The sequence below is a fragment of the Fringilla coelebs genome (assembly GCF_963513975.1).
Source record: "Fringilla coelebs genome assembly, chromosome: Z".
NCBI classification, from domain to species: Eukaryota; Metazoa; Chordata; class Aves; order Passeriformes; family Fringillidae; genus Fringilla; species Fringilla coelebs.
The window spans coordinates 67131407-67151074 of record NC_140031.1 but is presented as its reverse complement, the minus strand read 5'-3'; the positions used below and the strand labels follow the sequence as shown (position 1 = coordinate 67151074).

Sequence of the window (19668 nt, the reverse complement as noted above, 5' to 3'; positions counted from 1 at the left end):
TTTCAAAGACTTGGAAAGTTGGCATTACCTTCTGGCTAAAATAATGTACTGTGAGACACAGGAAAAAAGATCAGTAAATCAAACATTATTGTGTTCTTCTAAGGATCTGTGTATCTGGCATGAGTTTGTGCCACTCTTACAGTGTTCAGTGTAATCACCCACTACGGAAACTGATGTCCCAGTCAAGATTATAGCAAACCATTCATGCAACAAGTCATCCTCAGATTCATCAAAAAACCTGCACTTGCCAGCTCCAACAACATGCAAAGGTACCTGGGATTTTACTGTTGGTTGCCAAGCTTGACATTGTCTTTAAAGCTATTAGCATTGCAATAAATCTACATTTTTCCTATAACAGCTTAATAATTTATTCATACTTCTCTACTCTACTGCAGCTCCACTATAAAATTAGTCTTATTCAAAGCATTTTTTCTAGTTTTTGCTGACCATATTCTCACTAAGGATGTTCTCTTCCAACTGTGTCCATTTAGCATGTAGTGCTTTAAAGGTGAAAATAACTAGCTTGAACCAGACCACACTACAGGAACTTTTAAAATCTTAATGTTGGAGAATTTGTTTCTGATTCCTTGGTACCATTAAAACTTTAAAAAACCCATAAATTATCTATTAACAATTCCTTGCTCAGCCTGTATTACATGTAGTATAAATAGTACTTCCTATGTTATGAGGGCTGCAAGTGTGTGTGAGTTAAGCAAACACCATGACTGTGTCTGAGCACATTGACAAACAAATCACCAAAGATAAAATACCAACACATTTATTAAGTCTGAACTCAGCTATATAGCCATCAACCAGTCTCAGCTATATAGCCATCAACCAGTGTAGCCATACAATTATAGCACTGGACAACATCAGAAAGACGCACATAAGTTAAGTGTCGCCCTTTTCCCAAAAGAAAGGAACAGAGCTAAGCGTCTATTTCACAGAAATCTAGGACCCTGACTTTCAAGTGGTTTTTAAATGTTCCCTGGTCTACAGTTGTATTTTTTTAAATGTCCTCTCTTTCTCCTACACAGCAAATGAATTCACAACAAAAGTTGTTTATAATACTCTTTTTATTTTTCAGCCAGAAATACAAATCAATTTGATATTTCAATAAACAGTAGTGTTTATTCCTTAAATAAACCCACTGTCTCTTTGGCATCTGACCGTATTCTGTTTTTAAAACTGAAGACTAATAGGAAGACTTTACTTTGAAGATCAATGTTAAATACATTAAATTTACACCAGTGCAGTTAACTTTGCAAAGCACACAGTGGGGTTTTTTTTTGTATTTTCTAATAAACCTAAAAAAGATAAACAAACAACAAAATGCTCAGTAGTGGACTACCTTCATTTAAACTGTGGAGTTACAGTGCAAGAACTCTTTATTTCTCAGAGCATGTGCACTAACTAGTGCTTTCTAGTAATTCTGTGTGATAAACAAAAAAAAAACCCAAATCTTAATTCTATCAGAAATAAGTGACCAAATAATTTATGCTTCGAAGCAATATGAAATTATTTTCAATTTCTGCAGAGGTTATCAGGCAAAATCAAGTTGTGTACTGCTTCAGTACAAGACTGCACCTAAGAAAAAAACAGTATGAAAACTATTTTTCATTTTTAAACTAAAGTAAAATTAAAACTAATTAAACAAAATGTTTTAAACACATCTAAAAATACAGCTGTCAAAACTGCATTTGATGTCGTATTTGGATAAAAATTTATTAACAAAAGTAAACCAGTGCATTATTCTGCTGCAAAATTCAAGATCATCTCTTCAACCCTGACAAGAAATATTTCACTTGCACTCTTGTCAAGAAAAAAATCTTCCCTCCAGAGTTCATGTTTAGTGCTTCAACAAAATTTCCAAAGCTATGCTGAAGCTGATACCTTCTGCTACTACAGATGAAATGAAAATCACAAATTAAAATCAAAAACATTACCAACATACCAGTACAGACATTCCATTTTCTGTCTCTAGACAATGTAAAAATAAAATCTACAAAAAAAAAAACCAAAAAAACAAAAACCCCACTTTATTTCCTGAAAGATTTGCTTTAAATAACTTAAAATATTTATTCTGAACATGTTTTATAAAATAAAAAGGACAAAGCAATTACTTCCATGCAAAAACTAAAAAAATAGTTTTAATAGGATTCAAGTAGCAAACATTTCTTTCATTAATAAATCTTACCCACATCACCAGTATAAGCACACTCTCAAAATGTATGAATTGGATTGTTTAAATCGCAAGTGATTTATCCAGTCAAGCTCACTTTCCTGTCCATGCTGTCAGAAAAACACATACATTTTACTACAGAAGTAAAAAGTAAACCCCAAAAAACTCCTTGGGTACTTATCCAAGAGCAGTTTCTAATATCAAGCCAAAGTTAGAAACAACCAAGCAGACATCACAGATTTTTCAGTGTTGAATTACTGTAAACACTAGATGTAGCAGTACAGAAAAAAAAATACCAAAAATCAAAAGCTTTTTTTTTTTGTTAAAATGTGTCCAAAGAAATACCCACTAGTTGCATCTTCATCAAAGAAATGTCCACTAGTTGCAGTCAAATCTGCATCAGAAGCTGCTGGATCAGGAAAGATTTCGCTCTCCAAATATTAGTAGAACACTCCATTGCCAAGATAATTCAAATAAATTACGACCTCGTAAGACTGAGTTATAAAACCACCTACAATTGGACAGTCATGTACACAGTACAACAGTGGATTTCTGCAGCAACAGACAAAAGATCAGAAACTATTTCTAAATTGGAGATGATAGCTCACGTGCTACTCCTTGCAAACATACGATCCCCTCTAAGAGTAAGGTGTTGGAGCTGGTACTGTAGCACTTCTGTGTCAGCAGGTTCCTTAATGCTCATTTTGTCTAAATTGAGGTAGTCTAGGGATTTTGAATGAGCCCTTTTACCTTTCAAAAGGCAGAGAGGCAGGGGACCATGAAGTGCTTTGTAAGGTTCACATGGTAAAGCTTTATTGTATTTATCCCCTGAGCAGGGCATCCGTCTCCTCCTCCTTCCTTTTACTCCTGGGACCTCATAGGGCTGGTAGTACCGACTTCTAGTTTTGTACAAACGTGAGGAATGTGAAAGTCCTGAATCAAGATGTTTGGAGCCCAAGTTAGGACCAGATTCTCCTTTATTCTCTTCACTTCCAATATACTTATGGGCTAATTTTAGCAGTTCCTTTCCAGTTGTGAAGCCAACCAGGTAGTTAGAATCCATGTGAAGGATCTGATATCCTGCAACTGTACGCCTCAATGGTGAGCAGGGGGTGCTGGAACAGCGTGGCTTTTCTGCTTCCATCCTGGTTGCAGAACTCACCTCTGCAAGAGGCACAGAGAGGGTGGAGAGGGGAGTCCTGGACTCTCCAGTCACATCAACTTCCATTTTAAACACAAAGTTTTTCTCCTAAAAACAAAACACAACTTGACCAGAAAATGCAACACAAGTGCTGAGAAAGGACCAAAGAAAAGGAATTTTGTATCACCCAGAAGTCATAACCAGTCTATTCGGAATGGTCTTAGCTCTGCATGGTGTCACATAACAGACCTATCACCAACATCTGTCTTTCAAAATTATCTTCAGTGGGTTTTTTTGGTAAAAGATACTGATAAGTCTAAATAGCTAAAAACATATGAGTACTATCATACACAAAAATGGAGCATCTTTCTGGATAGTTTTTTTCAGCCTTTTGGTTCATTTGATAGTTTGTAGGCCCTCACCTCTTGGAGCATCTACATCCATTAGCAGATCCACAGCACCTTCCCCCATCTTTACTTAGTAATTTATCTACTGACAATATTATTGAACAAAGCTTTCAAAAAACATGCCTAAAAAGTACAAGCTCACTCAGATATGATCATGGATCAGATCTGATCTGAGTGTACTGCAATGCTTCCATCTTCCAGATGTGCAGACAGCTTGCTTTAAATTCATGGAATGGCATCCTAGCTGTTGCACACCGGTCTGATTAGAAAATTCACCTATCATCTTATTCACAATTAATCAAACACACACTCTTTTATTCTAATAGGATTCTATTGGTATCTGTCCGTATTCTGTATAGTGTGTTTAATGAACATAGCATTAGATTCTTATAAGCATATTAAGAATAAGCAATATTTATTTGTTTTTTTCCTATAGCTCTTGGAAACATTTTACCCTTCCCTCACAACTATTCCAAATGCATTATTTGGTGCCTTTACAAACAAAAGTGCTCACTGCAAGGTATTATCACCTCTAACATGGAAAGATATGGTCACCATTGCAGCAAGTATACACCAGTAGATGCTGGAACACCAGAAAGCCTCCTTTTCATTTCTATTTTCAGCATCATCTGAACCATTTCAGTCATGTGACTACTTCACAAAAGAGGTCACATTTCCTGCAAATCCACGTTTTCTTCATTGTCAGACTCACCTTTGCTTTAAAGGTCAGCTAGTGTAGTCAATATACTTCACCAAAAAAAATAAGCATAACTATGTCACATTTAAAGGCAACAAAGGAAGGAAAGTTAGCATCCAAGTGTTAAGCTGAAAGAATACTAAAATTCATTATATGTGATCATAAACTACTTTGAAAATCTCAATAATATTTCACAAATAAGGCTAACTTAAAACACACTTCCAGGAGTTTACAAACTTTTGAAGCTTGCTGCCCTTTTGAGGCTTGGAACATCACAGGCCTAACAGCAACAACACAACAAACAAGGAAGTACTTTATTCCATCTTCTGCAATTAGACACCCCCCAAAATCCCCTATCTCCATTAATTTGTTTTAAATAAGAGAGGGAGCTGTGTGCAATTATCACTTGGCAAAAGAAAATACTAGCCTTATGCAAAATGTAAGATTACCTTGCTTCTGTGAAGGGATTGGGAAGGAGTAGTTCAAATAATGTTCTGTCAGAGAGTGGAAATCTGTTTTAAGACACCCTGAGGACTTGGAATATGTGGTAGGGGGTGGGTGAGGCCTTGCTCTGGTGAGGTGGTGCCCCACCCCAGCCCCACAGTGTCTGTCACTCACAGCACTAGGGAGGCAGGCCCCCAGCGTTGCCAAACCCAGCCCCCTAAATGGCTGACCAACAGAAGGACCCACCTGGTAGGAAGGGTTTTTAAGACGACTGACCTTGATGCAAGCATGCTGCTCTTTAACTCTACTTTCATCTTGCAGCTTTGCATCAATGGAACCCTGGAGGAAGTAGCTGTCTGATTTTCTACATCTTTCTTGTCTTTCTCCCTTTCTCCTTCTGACTTTCCTTTCACAGAAGATAACGTCAAATGGGTTTAAAGGTTTTCTATGTTCAGTGGGCTCTGTCTGTGCTGTGGTATTTCATGATGTACTAAATCATTTGACAAAGTTCCTCATCTTCTATAATTCGCTAGTAAACTTTGTGATTTCTAACCTCTTTAAGATATCTGATTGGTATTTCTCCTCTGCACCTACCCAGACCAAAAGAATCTTGTTTTAACCCTGGATATAAGTGACTGGTCTGACGTTCCTACCTCTCCTTCCCTGCTTAGTCCTCAGTCAACCTGCTGCTCCCTATGCTAATAAATCAGGAGTAAACAAAATGCCCACAGTTCTGCTAAAGAGGATTTTATTTGCCATTAAAACACTTATATTATAGAGAGACTATTTTTAATGTTCCTTTAGTCTTAAATGGTCTCTTTTCATTCTCAGCTGTGGTATACTTAGGATTCTTCATTACCAGTTTTGTGTACAAAAACTTTTGCAGATATACTTCATTCAATGAGCTTTTAAACATTCTGGGGTTGGACTAGATGGTCTGGGGTTGGACTAAATGATCTCCAGAAATCCCTTCCAACCCTAACAATTCTGTGAATCAATCAAAACAGGTAAAAGAGTTAAATAAAGAAATAAAATACTGAAGCAAAGCAGACACCAAAATTTTTCACTGCAGAAAGTCCACACAACTAAATAATGTTTCCCATGATATTTAATTGAATTCAATATACATTTAAGCCACCAATTACCAGTTTTGGAGTAGCAGAAGCAGTTGTTTCCTACTTTAACACCATAATCAAGCAGTGAAACAGTAAATCTGATGAGGCTTCAGCTGCTGAGACAAAGGTATCAATGACAATGTCTGAAGTTGAAATTATGTACCACCAGGAACACGATTACTGGAGGCACAGCACACAGAAATTCTCCATTACAACTTTCAGCTACTCTGTGATCTTAGGCAAGAAACCCAAGTATCTGTTCTTGCTCTTAATTCCCAAGTTTTATCCTGCAGTTTGGAAATCTCTCCTGGAACCTTTCAGAAAAACTCAATTTGTTCTGTTAAAAGAAACTGAAATGATGCTAGAAAATGTATAAATAAAATGGACACACTGCAAAGTTGGAAATGAATAATGTTACCTAGTCACGTTTAAAGAGCAAAACCAACAAAACAAACAAATAAACAAACAAGCCCAGAACAAACAAATCACTTGCCACAGCAGTATGTGCCTTAAAGAAGAGGAGGGAGGAAGATATCTTCATGCACTTTTGATGTTTAAAATCTGAAAGTAACACAAAGGCTGCTCTTCTCAGAACACAACTTTTAAAATTAATTTATTTTGTTTGAAACATGGGCATGTGCTCTGGTAACCAAGAGCAATCGACTTGGAAAAGTAACCATGCAGAAGGGGTCAGCAGTTCACTGCACAACAATTACCCTCACTGTAAATTAGTAAAAAGGAAGCTCAGAGCAGAAAGTCTTCAAGACAGCAAGGTCCAGCCTGAGTCCTTAAGGTTCTGAAACTGCAGAACTCCCATTCTGTCCTGCAGAGTGAAGAACAGTATCAAAGCCAAGAATTCTGTCAAACATTTGAAAGGAACAGCAGCATCAGAAGCTGGTGCCACAAACATCAACTAAAGGGACTGAGCTAGAGACTGCTAGCCAGTGACAGGAATGACTAGTCAGCTCCATAAACAAAGGACCAAAACTCAGCATGTATGTGTTCAGCTCTTCTTTCCCAAGACTTTTAATGCCAGTTATTCAAGCTGCCATATGGCTTCAAAATTATTTGTATCCTTATCTGGGAAAAAAAGCAAAAAAAGACATAAGGACATTACTTAGAAAACTCCTATTAAAAAACCAGAAAATAATTTGAGATTCACAGTGAGTGTCCGTACCATCACCTATAAACAGATATTTAAAACTTTTTGACAGTATTTTTAGGACATTTCTATGGTTATAAAGCATTTGATAACTTCTGTTATGTTCACTGCTGTTTACAAGAATAAGCTCATCAGTAAAAACACTGGAAAAAACAGTACTTCAGTTTAAAAAGATTACTTCTTCAGATCACTGCTGGCTTGTCTTCTTGCCTCTCAAGCAGAATGATAGCAGAGTGATGCCAATTCAAGACAATTCATAATTGAAGATATTATTGAATCTAAGCAAGGAGACTAATAACAAGATGGCATATCCTTTGCCGCTGGTCTACATTTTAAAAACATATGCTAAGTAACTGAAAGTAGCAGTTACCAAGAGAATTAATTTGACCAATACCTACCAGAATGGCCTTCAGAATAGAATTCATGAGATTTTACAAGATTTTATCAATTCTCTCTATATTTAAAGCAAGCTCTGCATATAAAGTGACCAGACCCAATCCAGATAAATACTGAGAAAATTGTCTAAAACACAGAGCAGAGAAATAATGAAGATAAATACTAGATTAACTATTAAAAATCACTGTATGACCTCAAAGAATACATTAATATTCTTGAGATAGTTTTTTCAATGTAAAACCATCAACATTTCCACATTTTGCAAATATAGGTATTTTCTGGTTATTGAATCTTCCACAAGTTGTCAGATACCATTCATATCCTTTTCATAACATAGGACAAATGAAAAACAGACATGCATGACACACTAGGGCCTGATATCACAATATATGCACTGTAAATCATTTACTGTTGAAATTACTTCTTGCCATCTGCTTCACTGCACTCAAAATCTTGTGTTTGTTTTTTTTCTCCAACAAAGTGTTATTTCTTCTGTTACATGCATTACTTACTTCTTTCTGAGGACAGAACTGTGACTTACAAAATACAAACTTTAATTACTGAGTATTTGGAAAAAAAAAGAAAGATGAAGAGCATTTTTTCTTGATAACTCTTACACTTTGTAGAAAATCCACATTATTTTTGAACTTCTGTTAAGTTACTCTTAACAAAACAACTGGTTCTCTGTAATTTGGCATTTCTATTGTTACTTATCTCTTCAGCTAGAATGTGAAGTGATTTTACAACATGCCTTTTTTTTCCTTTTAGATAAGCATTAAATTTCTATTCAGTAAATGTTTTCTTCTTCAGAACTGATTCTTCCTCCTACAAGCCTGTAGGCAATACTTTTAGTTAAGAATGACTAAGATATGTCACATTGATAAAATGATAGTAATTGCAACAAGAAAAAGCAGAATGGAGATGGCAGTGGTGATACTAACTGTAAAAGAGTCAAACACACTGAGTAGAGATATCAAGCCAGTTTTGACACTTTGCCTTCTCTGTGCTGCCATTACTTGATATATACAATGCACTTAGAAGACAAAATGTTTATCTGTTGGACATCAGGCCTAAGTGAAATAGCCCAGCATGTGTGAAGCCAGGACACCTTTAATTATTTCAATTGTCTCTTTGTGAAGAGTGAAAGATAAGGTCTACATCATTCCCCTTGCAGTCTGAAGGGGAAAAAAAATGTTTGCTGTTCCTTACAAGAAATTCCATTCTCTAAGCTAAAGAGAATGGGGGCAACATGAAATTGTTGCACCACATAACAATCAGATGGAGTAACAACTAAGTGTAGCACAGATTTATTTCCTCAAAATTACGTGCAAGAAAACGAAATTATGCATAAGACATAGACTATAATCCTACAGATCTTAAGAAAGCATGAATTGATATTACTGAATTAATAAAGCCAATGCAGTAACTTCAGAATGTAATGTAAAACAACAGCCTACAAAACAGCTAGCCAAGTGTGTGTGTATTGGGGGGGGGGGGGGTGGTTGCTCTTGTCAACAGGTAAAAAATCAGGCCATTCAGCTACCCAGTATACCAGGCAATAATTACCATAAGGCTTACAAAAAACTAGGATTTATGAAGTGTTCTTTTTGAAAAGATGATTACATCAATTTCTACTAATATGCTCCTACTCCAAGTAGCAGGAACCAGTTTTTAAAATTCTTGTTATTAACAGTTTTAACCAGAAAACTACCTTTTAAAATTGAAGACCATCATAAGTGCACTACTGAGAAACTACAGCTAGCAACAAAACTGACTACCTCAGACCAGATCAGCATGACAGAGCATACTATTTACAAGGAGACACATGGAATGTAAAGAGTTTGACCAGACTAATGAATTTTGTATGAGCACTTAGCAAGCAGAGGAAGTGAAATAAAACGGTGGAAAAGAAGGCCATTTAACATCTCTCTGCCAAGCAATACTAGACAGAAGTGTTTAACAGACAATAACTTCTCCAAAATATTTAGAGCCTTCCACACAGACAATAAGACTCCCATGTTGGATTGAATCACAGACAAACACTTCCCCTTCAACTGGTCTGTAAAACAACCACCTTTATGCTCTTGGTCAGCATAAAGGTGGTTGTTCACTATGCTGACTCATCAAAAGAATGAAACAGCGGGATACATGCAAATTAGCTAATGCATGTTGCAACACAATTTTTTTTCTTTATTGGAATAGCAAGTAAAATAATGTTTCCCTTATAATTTAATTTTTACTTCTCTGTATTTTTGATCTTCCATCTTTTCATCAACTAAAATCTAAGTTTAATTTTCAAAGTTCTTATTTTCAGGTTAGCCCACTTGGGAAGACACCAAACAACCTGAGCTGTCAACAAAAAACGAAATCACCTTTTAAAAATAAGAGACAGAAACAAACAAACAAAAGGAGAGCACTTAAAGTATTCCAGTTTTCACCAAATAAATACTGATTTCTTTTCTTTAAAAACCAAAGGGACTATGGTTCTCCAATGTTTCTGTGTTAGAAAAGAAATTCAGGTAGTATTCTATACTTAAAAGTTACTGCAGCTCTGGTGACATTATTTTGAAATGATCAGCCTAAACCATATAATATTCAGCCTTTGACTAGGAACAGCTATCCCAGGAAGGAAACTTTAATAACAGACCTACTCATAAATACTAAGAAAAATATATTCAACCAATGCAGTTTAGTTTTTTCAGTTTTTTTAATGGAAGTGCTCTAAGTCACTTGTACTTCATCTTACCTTGCTACAATCTGCAGGAGGTATTTGGATATTTGGAAAGGTTTTGATGCCTTGAAGAGGCTAGACAGTGTTAAAGGAATAAAGTAGGTATTTCTTAAAAAAGCCATCAAAAGATACACCTTGGACAGTACAAGAGCCTGGGTGTGACTACACCCAAGATGAGCACCTGGTCACGAGGTTTCACACTTTTATAAGTTTTGTTCAATTAACATATTGGGGTTAATTGTCCCATTACAGCCTCAGTAATTAAGTACCATCCTCCCAGTTTGCTTTCCTCAATTTGCTGTTTTTTATACTTTTTGGGCCTGAAGCTGCAACTGTGTCCATGATTCTCAGGCCGGAAAAGGATTGTTTTGTCTAACTAAACTGTGAAGAGAATTTGCAAACACTTTACACGAAGTTCAGAGTTATATACTAATGCAGTACAAAATCTGGAAAATATGAAACTTAAAACTTAAGGTATCAGTTTCATGTTCACTTATACCATCCACATTGATAAAGGTCACTTTCTCAAGCTCACTAGAGTAATGTACATAAAGGCTTCAAAGTTTCGTTGTTTGCCTGCTTCTCAAATGCTCCTTCCCTAACTTAAATGCTGCTTTAAAACAAGTATAATGCAAGTATAGAGTTATAATTAATAAAAGCCCAACAGTACATGCAGTCACAGTAAATTTCTATTAAAGTGACAACTAGTGTGAACAGAAATCTTCCTCCCAGAACAGCCAGTTCTGACTCATCTGACTTTGCAATACCATACCACATTTGCATATGATTATACTCTGCTGGTGGCCAAGCCAGCAGCATAAGGCCGATCAAAAAAGAGACAGCACAGAAAACTACACTATAATGTCAGTACTCTTACGCAAGAGCTTAATTTCAGCAGTTGCATTGCCACTGCCTCGTTTCCCTCCCCTTCAAAGCCACTGTAAGAACCACGCTCCTCAATCTTCATCATCCTAACAAATGTTCTCCCTCCAGGGAGAAAAGAGACAACTGAAGCAAGCACATCTCATTAGCTGGAATATGGTTCAAGATATACCAACTGCAGGAGGGTGGTGGGAGGAGCAGCTTTCTGACATCAATTCATTTCTGCATGCAGCTATGCAAGCACACCTGTATGACATCCTGGCCCACTCTAGAGAATACAGTAACAAAGACATGTTCATAAGAAGCATTTGTTAGTGTTTCTGTTTTGCTTTGTAATAAAGAATACATTTATGCTAGGAAAAATAAATATAAACCAGCATATAAGTAATATATACAGAGAATTAAGATTGATTTCCTACATTCTGCACTCAAAACAGCACTGCAGCTGTTCAATGACACTTTTCCAGTAATGTGCAGAGACAGAACTGGAAAAACATGCCTGCTAATGCCTGCAGCTTAGCAAGTTTAATACACTGAAGTAACACTTTAATACATCTTTGAGTGTGCAAGGGCAGTCCATGAGCTCCACAGGCCATACAGTAAATATTAAAGACAAAACTCTGAGTCTGTCTACTCTTCACTAAGCAAAATTTATTACAAAGCAATACAAAAGTTACCCACAGAAGGCTGTGCACTAGTGCACGTTGTCATTGTCATATTCAATAGTAAGGTCATATTCAAGTTTATCACTTGTCTGAGTATGGGGCTGCCAGTGTGCTTTAAATGCAACTGAGGAGACGGTTATGTGTACTAAATGCATACTACACTAATACTACATATAGCTGCTAACAATTATGTTCTGGGCTTTTCCACCACTTACACCGTCACCCATCGGGGTGGCACGGAGAAGGCACAGGAGCAGCCTCAGCGCAGGCTGCAGGCCCCGCATGGCAGCTCCCCGGCTTCCCTGTACACACGGGAACCACCACCAAGCGTCCTGCTCTCCTCGGGCTGCCGGGCAGCTCCTGCCTTGCTCCCCACTACCGGCTCAGCCCTGCCACAGTCGGGGCCGCAGGGCGGGCTCCGGGGCCTGCAAGGGCGCAGGGCCGCCGCCCGCACCTCGCGGTCTGGCGCTGCCCGGGCACGGCTCACCCGGCTTCCAGCCCGCGTGCCCCACCGCCGCCGGGAGCGGGCAGAGGAGCCGGCGCCCTCGGGAGGCGCGGTCCGCACGGCGCGGCTCCCTAGGCCTCCCCGCCGGCGCCACTACCGCCCACCCCGAAAGGCTCCCGCCTTACGGCCCTTCCCTGGGCCCACCCAGCTCCGGGAACCGAGGGCAGGGCCAGAGGCTGCGGAGCCTGGGCTCAGACCCCGCTGACTCTTACCTGCGGCCCAGCGCGGCGGGGCCCGCGCAGCAGCGGCTGCCAGGGGCGGTGTGTGGGGGGCTCCGGTTCGCCGGGCCCGCCCGGCCGGGCTGAGGGCGGAGCGCGGCGGCGGCGGCGGCTCTGTGCAGCGCATCCAGGCCGGTCCGAGCTCCGCCTCCTCCCCTGCGTGCCGTTCAGCTGCCCTCGGTGTGGTTCAACAAGCGTAAGTCCTCCGTACCATTTCCCGTTGTATATAGCTGTAAGAAAGGATCCAGCAACCATCTCTTGGTGACTTTCTCATCACGAGAATACCGCCCACTTCTGTAGTATTTCCAAGCAGCCTACAAAGTTTGAACGCCGACTAGATAACAAACCTTTAGTAAAGGGTTTTGCCAGCAACCAATTAGATCACATCCCTATTGCATTTTGCTGTGCGAGCAAAGATACTATTGGTGCAGCAAACCTAGTAAACAATTTCTTAACTTGGTTTTGCAAGTAAAATAAAAGGGATGGGGAAGAAAAAGTTTGATGCCGTAGTCCTGTTTTTCTCATTTAATAATAGTTATGAACTCTACCACACAGCTCTTAAACCCCTGGGGGTGGACTTAAGCTAGGTTTTGTTTCTGAAAATGATTCTTTAAAGACTCATTCTTAAACACACAGCTAAAGTTTATTAGTCTGATTGGGAAGGCATAGATGACCCCCGTACCAAGGCTGCGTTCTGTTCTCCCTCTGGTCCAAACGGTCCTGCCAAAAAAGTTGCACATGCTCTGCTCTTGAATTGCACTGAAGGGTGTTGGCATTCCATACGCATCCAGCCTAACCACTGTGCACCCAAATGCTCCTGGAATTTGTGTTCCTTGGAATTCTCAGCTAGAACAAACAACAGAGAAATAAACACCAATGTTTTTATAAGGAATTTTAATTACAAGCTCTGCAAGTCCTTGAGAGTCATAGGGTTTGCAAGATCACAGAAGCGCTCTAAAAACTAAATTAGTAAATTTTGCACAGAACATGGGGAATGTATTTGGCAAGCAGCAGTCTAAGAGAAGGAACCTGGAGTGTAGTTCAGGGCATTATGATGCTCCATGTTGATCACAGTACATAAACTCCTTTGGCTCATGTCAACACCTGCAATACTGACCTGACTGGGAAATCCCATCTTCCTGTGTTGTCCCGAGTATAAATGAGGCTGTAAGATCTTGTGAGTTAGTATATCACAACTTTTTCCAACAAACTTCCTCCCAACAGCATCCTGCTCTCTGTCAACTGAGTTTTCAGTGTCAGACTCTGAAATGGAGTTCCAAGAAGGAGAGGGCAGGCAGCAGTAGGATATTTTAGTATTTAATTAGCTGTAAAATTTATTAACATATATCACACTGACAGAATTAACATGGTGCAAAACTTTAACATTTCTAGTGTTATATTCGCCCAATTATCCCATCAAGCAGAAGCCAAACAGGATTTAAAGTAGCAGCAATTTTAATTGGATAGCTTAAAAAATATATTCAATTGATACAAAAATATATTCAACTTGATACATTAACAATATAATTGGGTTAAAATATGAGGTACTTTAAAATGAGAGATAATTTGGTTCCAATAGCAGCGCACAAGCAAATATCTCACCGCAGGGTACGCAGGCCGAAGGTCCGGGACCTTCAGCGCTGGACGCACAGCGTGCCAAACCAAAACTCCTCCTTTGATTTATCTGTCGAAGCCATCTCCTCCCGTTTTCCATCTCCTCCCATTTTCCATCTCCTCCCATTTTCCATCTCCTCCCGTTTTCCATCTCCTCCCATTTTCCATCTCCTCCCATTTTCCATCTCCTCCCATTTTCCATCTCCTCCCATTTTCGCTTCACCCCACGTCTGTCTCCGCCCTGTCACCACCTTTTAGCGCGCCTGCCCCGCCACTCATTTGGGCGGTCACAGCTGCTTTGGGGGTCGCCAGTGACGAAGGCCTCTCCTCTTCATCACTGCCCTTTATTTCACCTTTGGGTTACACATGCGCACCAAGCCAGTGTAATGTGAGCCAAGCTAGTATAACGTAAGCCAAAACTAACATAATACCATGTTCCAAGCATCAAAGCAATAAATCTCATATAATTAAAATATCCTTGAAACCTAACCAGTTTTTCCTTCTCTTCTGATAATTTTTAGTAGCGTTATCTCTTGCTTCTTCCTGCCTTGAACATCTGCCGGAAGAAAGAGGGGGTGGAACCCCTCCTCTCTCTTTCTTTCTCAGCATTACTCCTTTAACTGTTTTGTTATTTCCAAATATTGATTACTGTTTCAATTTTATCAGCACGAATCATACCTATTTACCACACTAGGCACCAAAAGAAAGGCAGATCCTGAAGACATCTCTTAAAGCTAGTATTCAAATTCCAAACCAAATATTTAAAAATGAACCTAGTTTCCTTAATCCCCATAATTTTCAAAATTTTGTGTTTTCAGTGCAATCATGCTGTTAAGATTTTCTTAAGATAAGCTACTGTATTTCATTGCTTTTTTGCAATGTTTATGAAGGGATCTAAGATTTTACATGAAAAATAAAGATACTTTAGAAAACCTGGGCTTTGTTTTCCCACATAAGATCTGATTAACACTTGTTGGAATGTTGGGGGATACAAGACAGATGATGGACTTTGGACCTGGTTAACATAGGAGATTTGATAACAGGATGCCTTGGCAAAAGCAAATGGAACTTTGAAAATTAGACCTTGATAGCAAGAAGATTAAATGTAACGGGTTTACTGGAAAAAGAAAATCCCATTAAACTCTGCAAGCAAGAGATGTTGTTGTATGCATAACCTTTATGCATATAACAACACCTGTGATTTTAACCTAATCATTGTAGTACACATTACTAGTCTCCCTGAAATAGTATATAAGTGCTTGTGTCCCGCAATAAAATCGGATTCTGAGCACCCAGTCAGTCTCCCCATCCCCTCTATCACTGACAAACACTCTGTCATTCTACTGCAACACAGACAGGAAGAGACCATTAGAAGCCATTTTCTCTGCATCATTCCGGCCAGAACGTGAAATACCAACATCTTACACTCTCTGTGCTCATCAGTAGCTTCCCACATCAATGACTGTCAATTAGAATGACAATTTGTAAGTAAACACAATACTAAAGGTAAAATAACACTGAAAACTGCTCAATTTCTATTGTCCTCTTCAAGCTCTTCTTTATTTATTATCCCTAGAGTCCTTTTGTCAAAAGGCTTATTTTTCTTGCTATTCCTGTATTCCATGTTTGTACATTGGAAACTGCTGTAGTGTTTTGAGCCTTGGTGAAGTTAAAAAATACAACAGCTGAAAGCTGAGCAATTTATAGAATATTTACTCATTGTGTTTCTTTGGATCTCTGTACATGGATTTAATCACCAAGCCTAATGAGACAAACATTTTTTACTAAATACTCACTTTCCTTTTGCTTTTGAAGGATTGTAGTCATTATTTTGAAAACACATTTTTTGCTGGAAGTCCAGAACCACATTTAGGATAAAAACCAAGCCACTAATTTGAGAGGGGGCAGGGAAGAGAAAAGCACCTCTGAGGAGGGTGTGGCAGAAGAGCATTATACTGGGGGGTGCAGGAGGGGGCGGGGGTGGTGGCATGGAAGGAGTATTTTTATATTAAAACACAAAGAAAGAAATATTACATATACATATTGCCATATAACTTGCAACTTTTGCCATCCAAATTCAAAAGTTTAGTAATTTCTTAAAGGATTATTTGGCTAAGTTAAAAATTTAGCAGACCAGTGAATACAGTGAAAATCAACTTAAAACCTAAACAAAATTTTTAAAGCACATCATTTATTAAAATACAATCTTAATTTTTATATAACATTTAAAAAAATAAGTTTAATACATGTGTACAGCATCCCTTGGTTTATTTATTGGCCAAATTGACTTTTTGCCTAATTAAGCTGATTTCTGCTGGAATAACAGCTACTTAAGCAATGTGAATTTTATCCAATGGACACAAACGCAGGAAAGAATATGAAAAAAGTAGTGGGTTTAGAGCTTTGTGCATTTTTCAGACCTTCAGTTAATACCAGCTCTGATTCAGAGAATCTCAAAGCTATAAATAAAACTATTCAACATGAAAAAACACACTCTGTCCTACACCTTGAGATCTAAAAGTTAATGGGAAAGGGAAGCAAAATTTTGGACCAATCTTTAGAAAAATTTGCACTTACTGTGCACATATATAGCGAGAGGCAACAGAATATACTTGCCAATGTTGCTGTAGGCTGTTAATTGAACATAAGTAAGTTTATCAAAATCAAACTGTGCATTGTTAAGGAGCATGAGAAGTGATGAAGACATGTCTACAAGTGGATCTAGTTCTGCACAGAGTTGGTGCATTCTCCATCCTTCAAGGCTCTCAAGTCAAGCTGTATTTAGTGACATTGTTTGGTCCCACAGATGACCCTGATTTGAAGAAGACATTTGACCACACTCTTCCTGAAGCCATTTCCATCCTGAGTTACTGTGTGTTCCCATGATCCCTGTTTAACCTTATTGCTTTTGGATTGAATGCATAGCCTATGTTGAGTTTAAAATGTATGGCAATTAATAACAGAAAGAATAGAATAGAATAGAGTAGAGTAGAGTAGAGTAGAGTAGAGTAGAGTAGAATAGAATAGAATAGAATAGAATAGAATAGAATAGAATAGAATAGAATAGAATAGAATAGAATAGAATAGAATAGAATAGAACAGAACAGAACATTTGGACGGGACCTACAGTGATCATCTGGTTTAACTGCCTGACCACTTCAGGGCTGACTAAATTTAAAGCCCATTATGAAAGACTGTGGAATCCTCTTGACTCCTCTCCCTCAGGGAAATCCTCAAAGCCTTGCCTTGGAAGACTATAGCATAGAGTTTTCCCCACCTAGGCTGATATAGAGAAGACTTAACCCATGATGTTCTGCCAATCTACCTTAGATTGCTTACTCCCTCATTGGCCAGTTGGCACTGCCCACCCCAATTATTCATCCCTCATTCCCCCTACAGGTGCTGCCCTTTGCCCTGCCCTTTGTCCGCCCCTGTACCCTCAGGTCATTGGTCACTGACCCCATTCTTGAGTTGTGCAGACCACATAGTTTTGTCTTTTGTCTCTGGTTCCTTTGGCATGGTGGATGCAATAAACACTCGCTGGAATATATCATACAAAGACCCTTCCTGTCTTTCCTCTGCTGAGCTATCTGTGGGGGGTGTGTGTGTGTGCATGGACTTGAAATGGCTGTTCCTGTGGTCTTACTCTGAGCGGCTTCTGGAGGAGACATTTCAAAGAAGGCTCCAGCATTTCTACCACCCTGCCACACTGCAACAAAGGACATTATCCAGATACCTATTTTTGAGGCACCAATAGGCTCAGGGTATCACCCACCTCTCTAGAAAGCCTGTGCCAGGGTTTGACCATCCTCTCAGAAAAAAAATGTCCTTCCTACTGTCCAGTCAGAACCTCCCCTGATGCAGCTTTGAACCATTCCCACTCACCCTTTTGTTGAATTGCAAGGAGAAGAGCTCAGCACGTACTTCCCCACTTCCCCTCCTCTGGCAGCTGAACACGGCAGTGACGTTGCCCCTCAGCCTGCTTCTCTCCAAACCCCACCACTCCTTGCAGGACAGAACTTCCAGCCCTTCTGCCTGCTTGGTTGTCTTCTTCTGGATGTATTTAGGTGCCTTAGCATTGTTCTTAATTTTTGTGGCCTAGAACTGCACATAGTTTTAGTCCATGTTTACTTACTCATAACTAATATTGAAGCTAGAAAAGGCAGGAACCTCCAGGTTTTTTTCTTTTTAAATTCTATTCTATTTCAAATCCAATGTCATTTCAATCTTTTGAATTCTCTCGGTTGGATTTTGTGCTTTATTTTCATTTCTACTTTTCAGTATTTGTAACTTTAAATGTTCTGTGTGAGTGCTCTATAAAAATGTCTACAGACTTAGTTTAAATTCATAGAGTTCAAAATGCTTTCCAGAGTAGCCTTTTGAAATAATTTATGGAAGTTTTACATATAATAATTTAAGTCTAAATGTAATCCCAGCCATCACCCAAAAGAAAAATTAAAAAGCCAGGAGTCTGAAAACAAATAAGACAGGAAGTCTGAATGGACTTACACTCAGATTTTAAAAGGTTCACAAATTTTTAGTATTTATATTAGTACACAACAAATAATAATCTTATTTAATAAAGGAGCAGTTATTCCTTCTTCTGGAGAGATGAAATAGGAGATCTGGTAAGACAGGTGCACTCAGACCAAACAAGCTTTGTAAGAAGAAAAGATACTGCCATTATATTAGAAGTGTTCTGGATCTGTTGCAAAATGCATGTCACCCAATTACCTTGTTTTCTATTTGAAGTGACTTATCTCTTTGACTGAAGAGGATGGAGATATTTTCTGAAATTCGACTTTTCAGAACTCTGGATTAGAAGTCTATTTCTATATACTATATTCATACATTGTGTGGCACACTGACAACTTTTCAATCCAGTCTGGTTTTATTTTTTATAAAGCAAGTCCACTTTAGAACTGGTTTTGTATCAATGCAGAATTTAAGCTTCCTGTAAGATCTTTTCTACACTAGCTTCTACCTTTTATGATGCGGATGTTCTCTGTATTTAGTGCATTCTCCTCCTCCTAGGCCCACATTTGATGCCATTCACACACTCACACATTCTCTTTTTTATAGATAAAATATTTGGCCTATTTTTTTATTCAACATCTTTTTTTCACAGTAATACACTCTGTACTGCTTTGGTGTTACACCAGTTTCTGTATTTCAGAGCACAAGGTGGTTGTTTTGAAGGCTAAGTAAGGGAATAAAAAAATTAGCATTTAAAAATACTCAATGAAATTTGTCCTTACAAAAGCAAGCAAAATGAAAACCATTATTTAGAAAGAAAAATAAAAGAAATATGAACTACTACTAGAACTACTACTTCTTTTCTTATACTGCTTCTTGCAGAATTGGTTTTCTGGAAAAGTTTTTGCTATTTTTTCTTCAGCAAGTTACATATGAGATTGTCAAAAATACAGTTGCTGTAAATTGATTAGGAAAAAATTGCAGGAAAAATAAAGGAACATTATGCTTCTTTCTGTGTTAGATGACAGAAAGT

General features: G+C 38.5%; 1 protein-coding gene across 1 annotated transcript; it reads right to left on the bottom strand.

Moving 5' to 3' along the window:
- Positions 1-1166: 1166 nt before the first annotated feature.
- Positions 1167-12664, bottom strand: MACIR (macrophage immunometabolism regulator). Its single transcript, XM_084225126.1, has 2 exons — positions 12540-12664; positions 1167-3431 (listed from the first exon to the last, which is right to left on the bottom strand). Exon 2 carries the CDS (start codon positions 3408-3410, stop codon positions 2787-2789), a length of 624 nt encoding a protein of 207 aa, XP_084081252.1. The 5' UTR covers positions 3411-3431; positions 12540-12664; the 3' UTR covers positions 1167-2786.
- Between the last annotated feature and the right edge of the window lie 7004 nt (positions 12665-19668).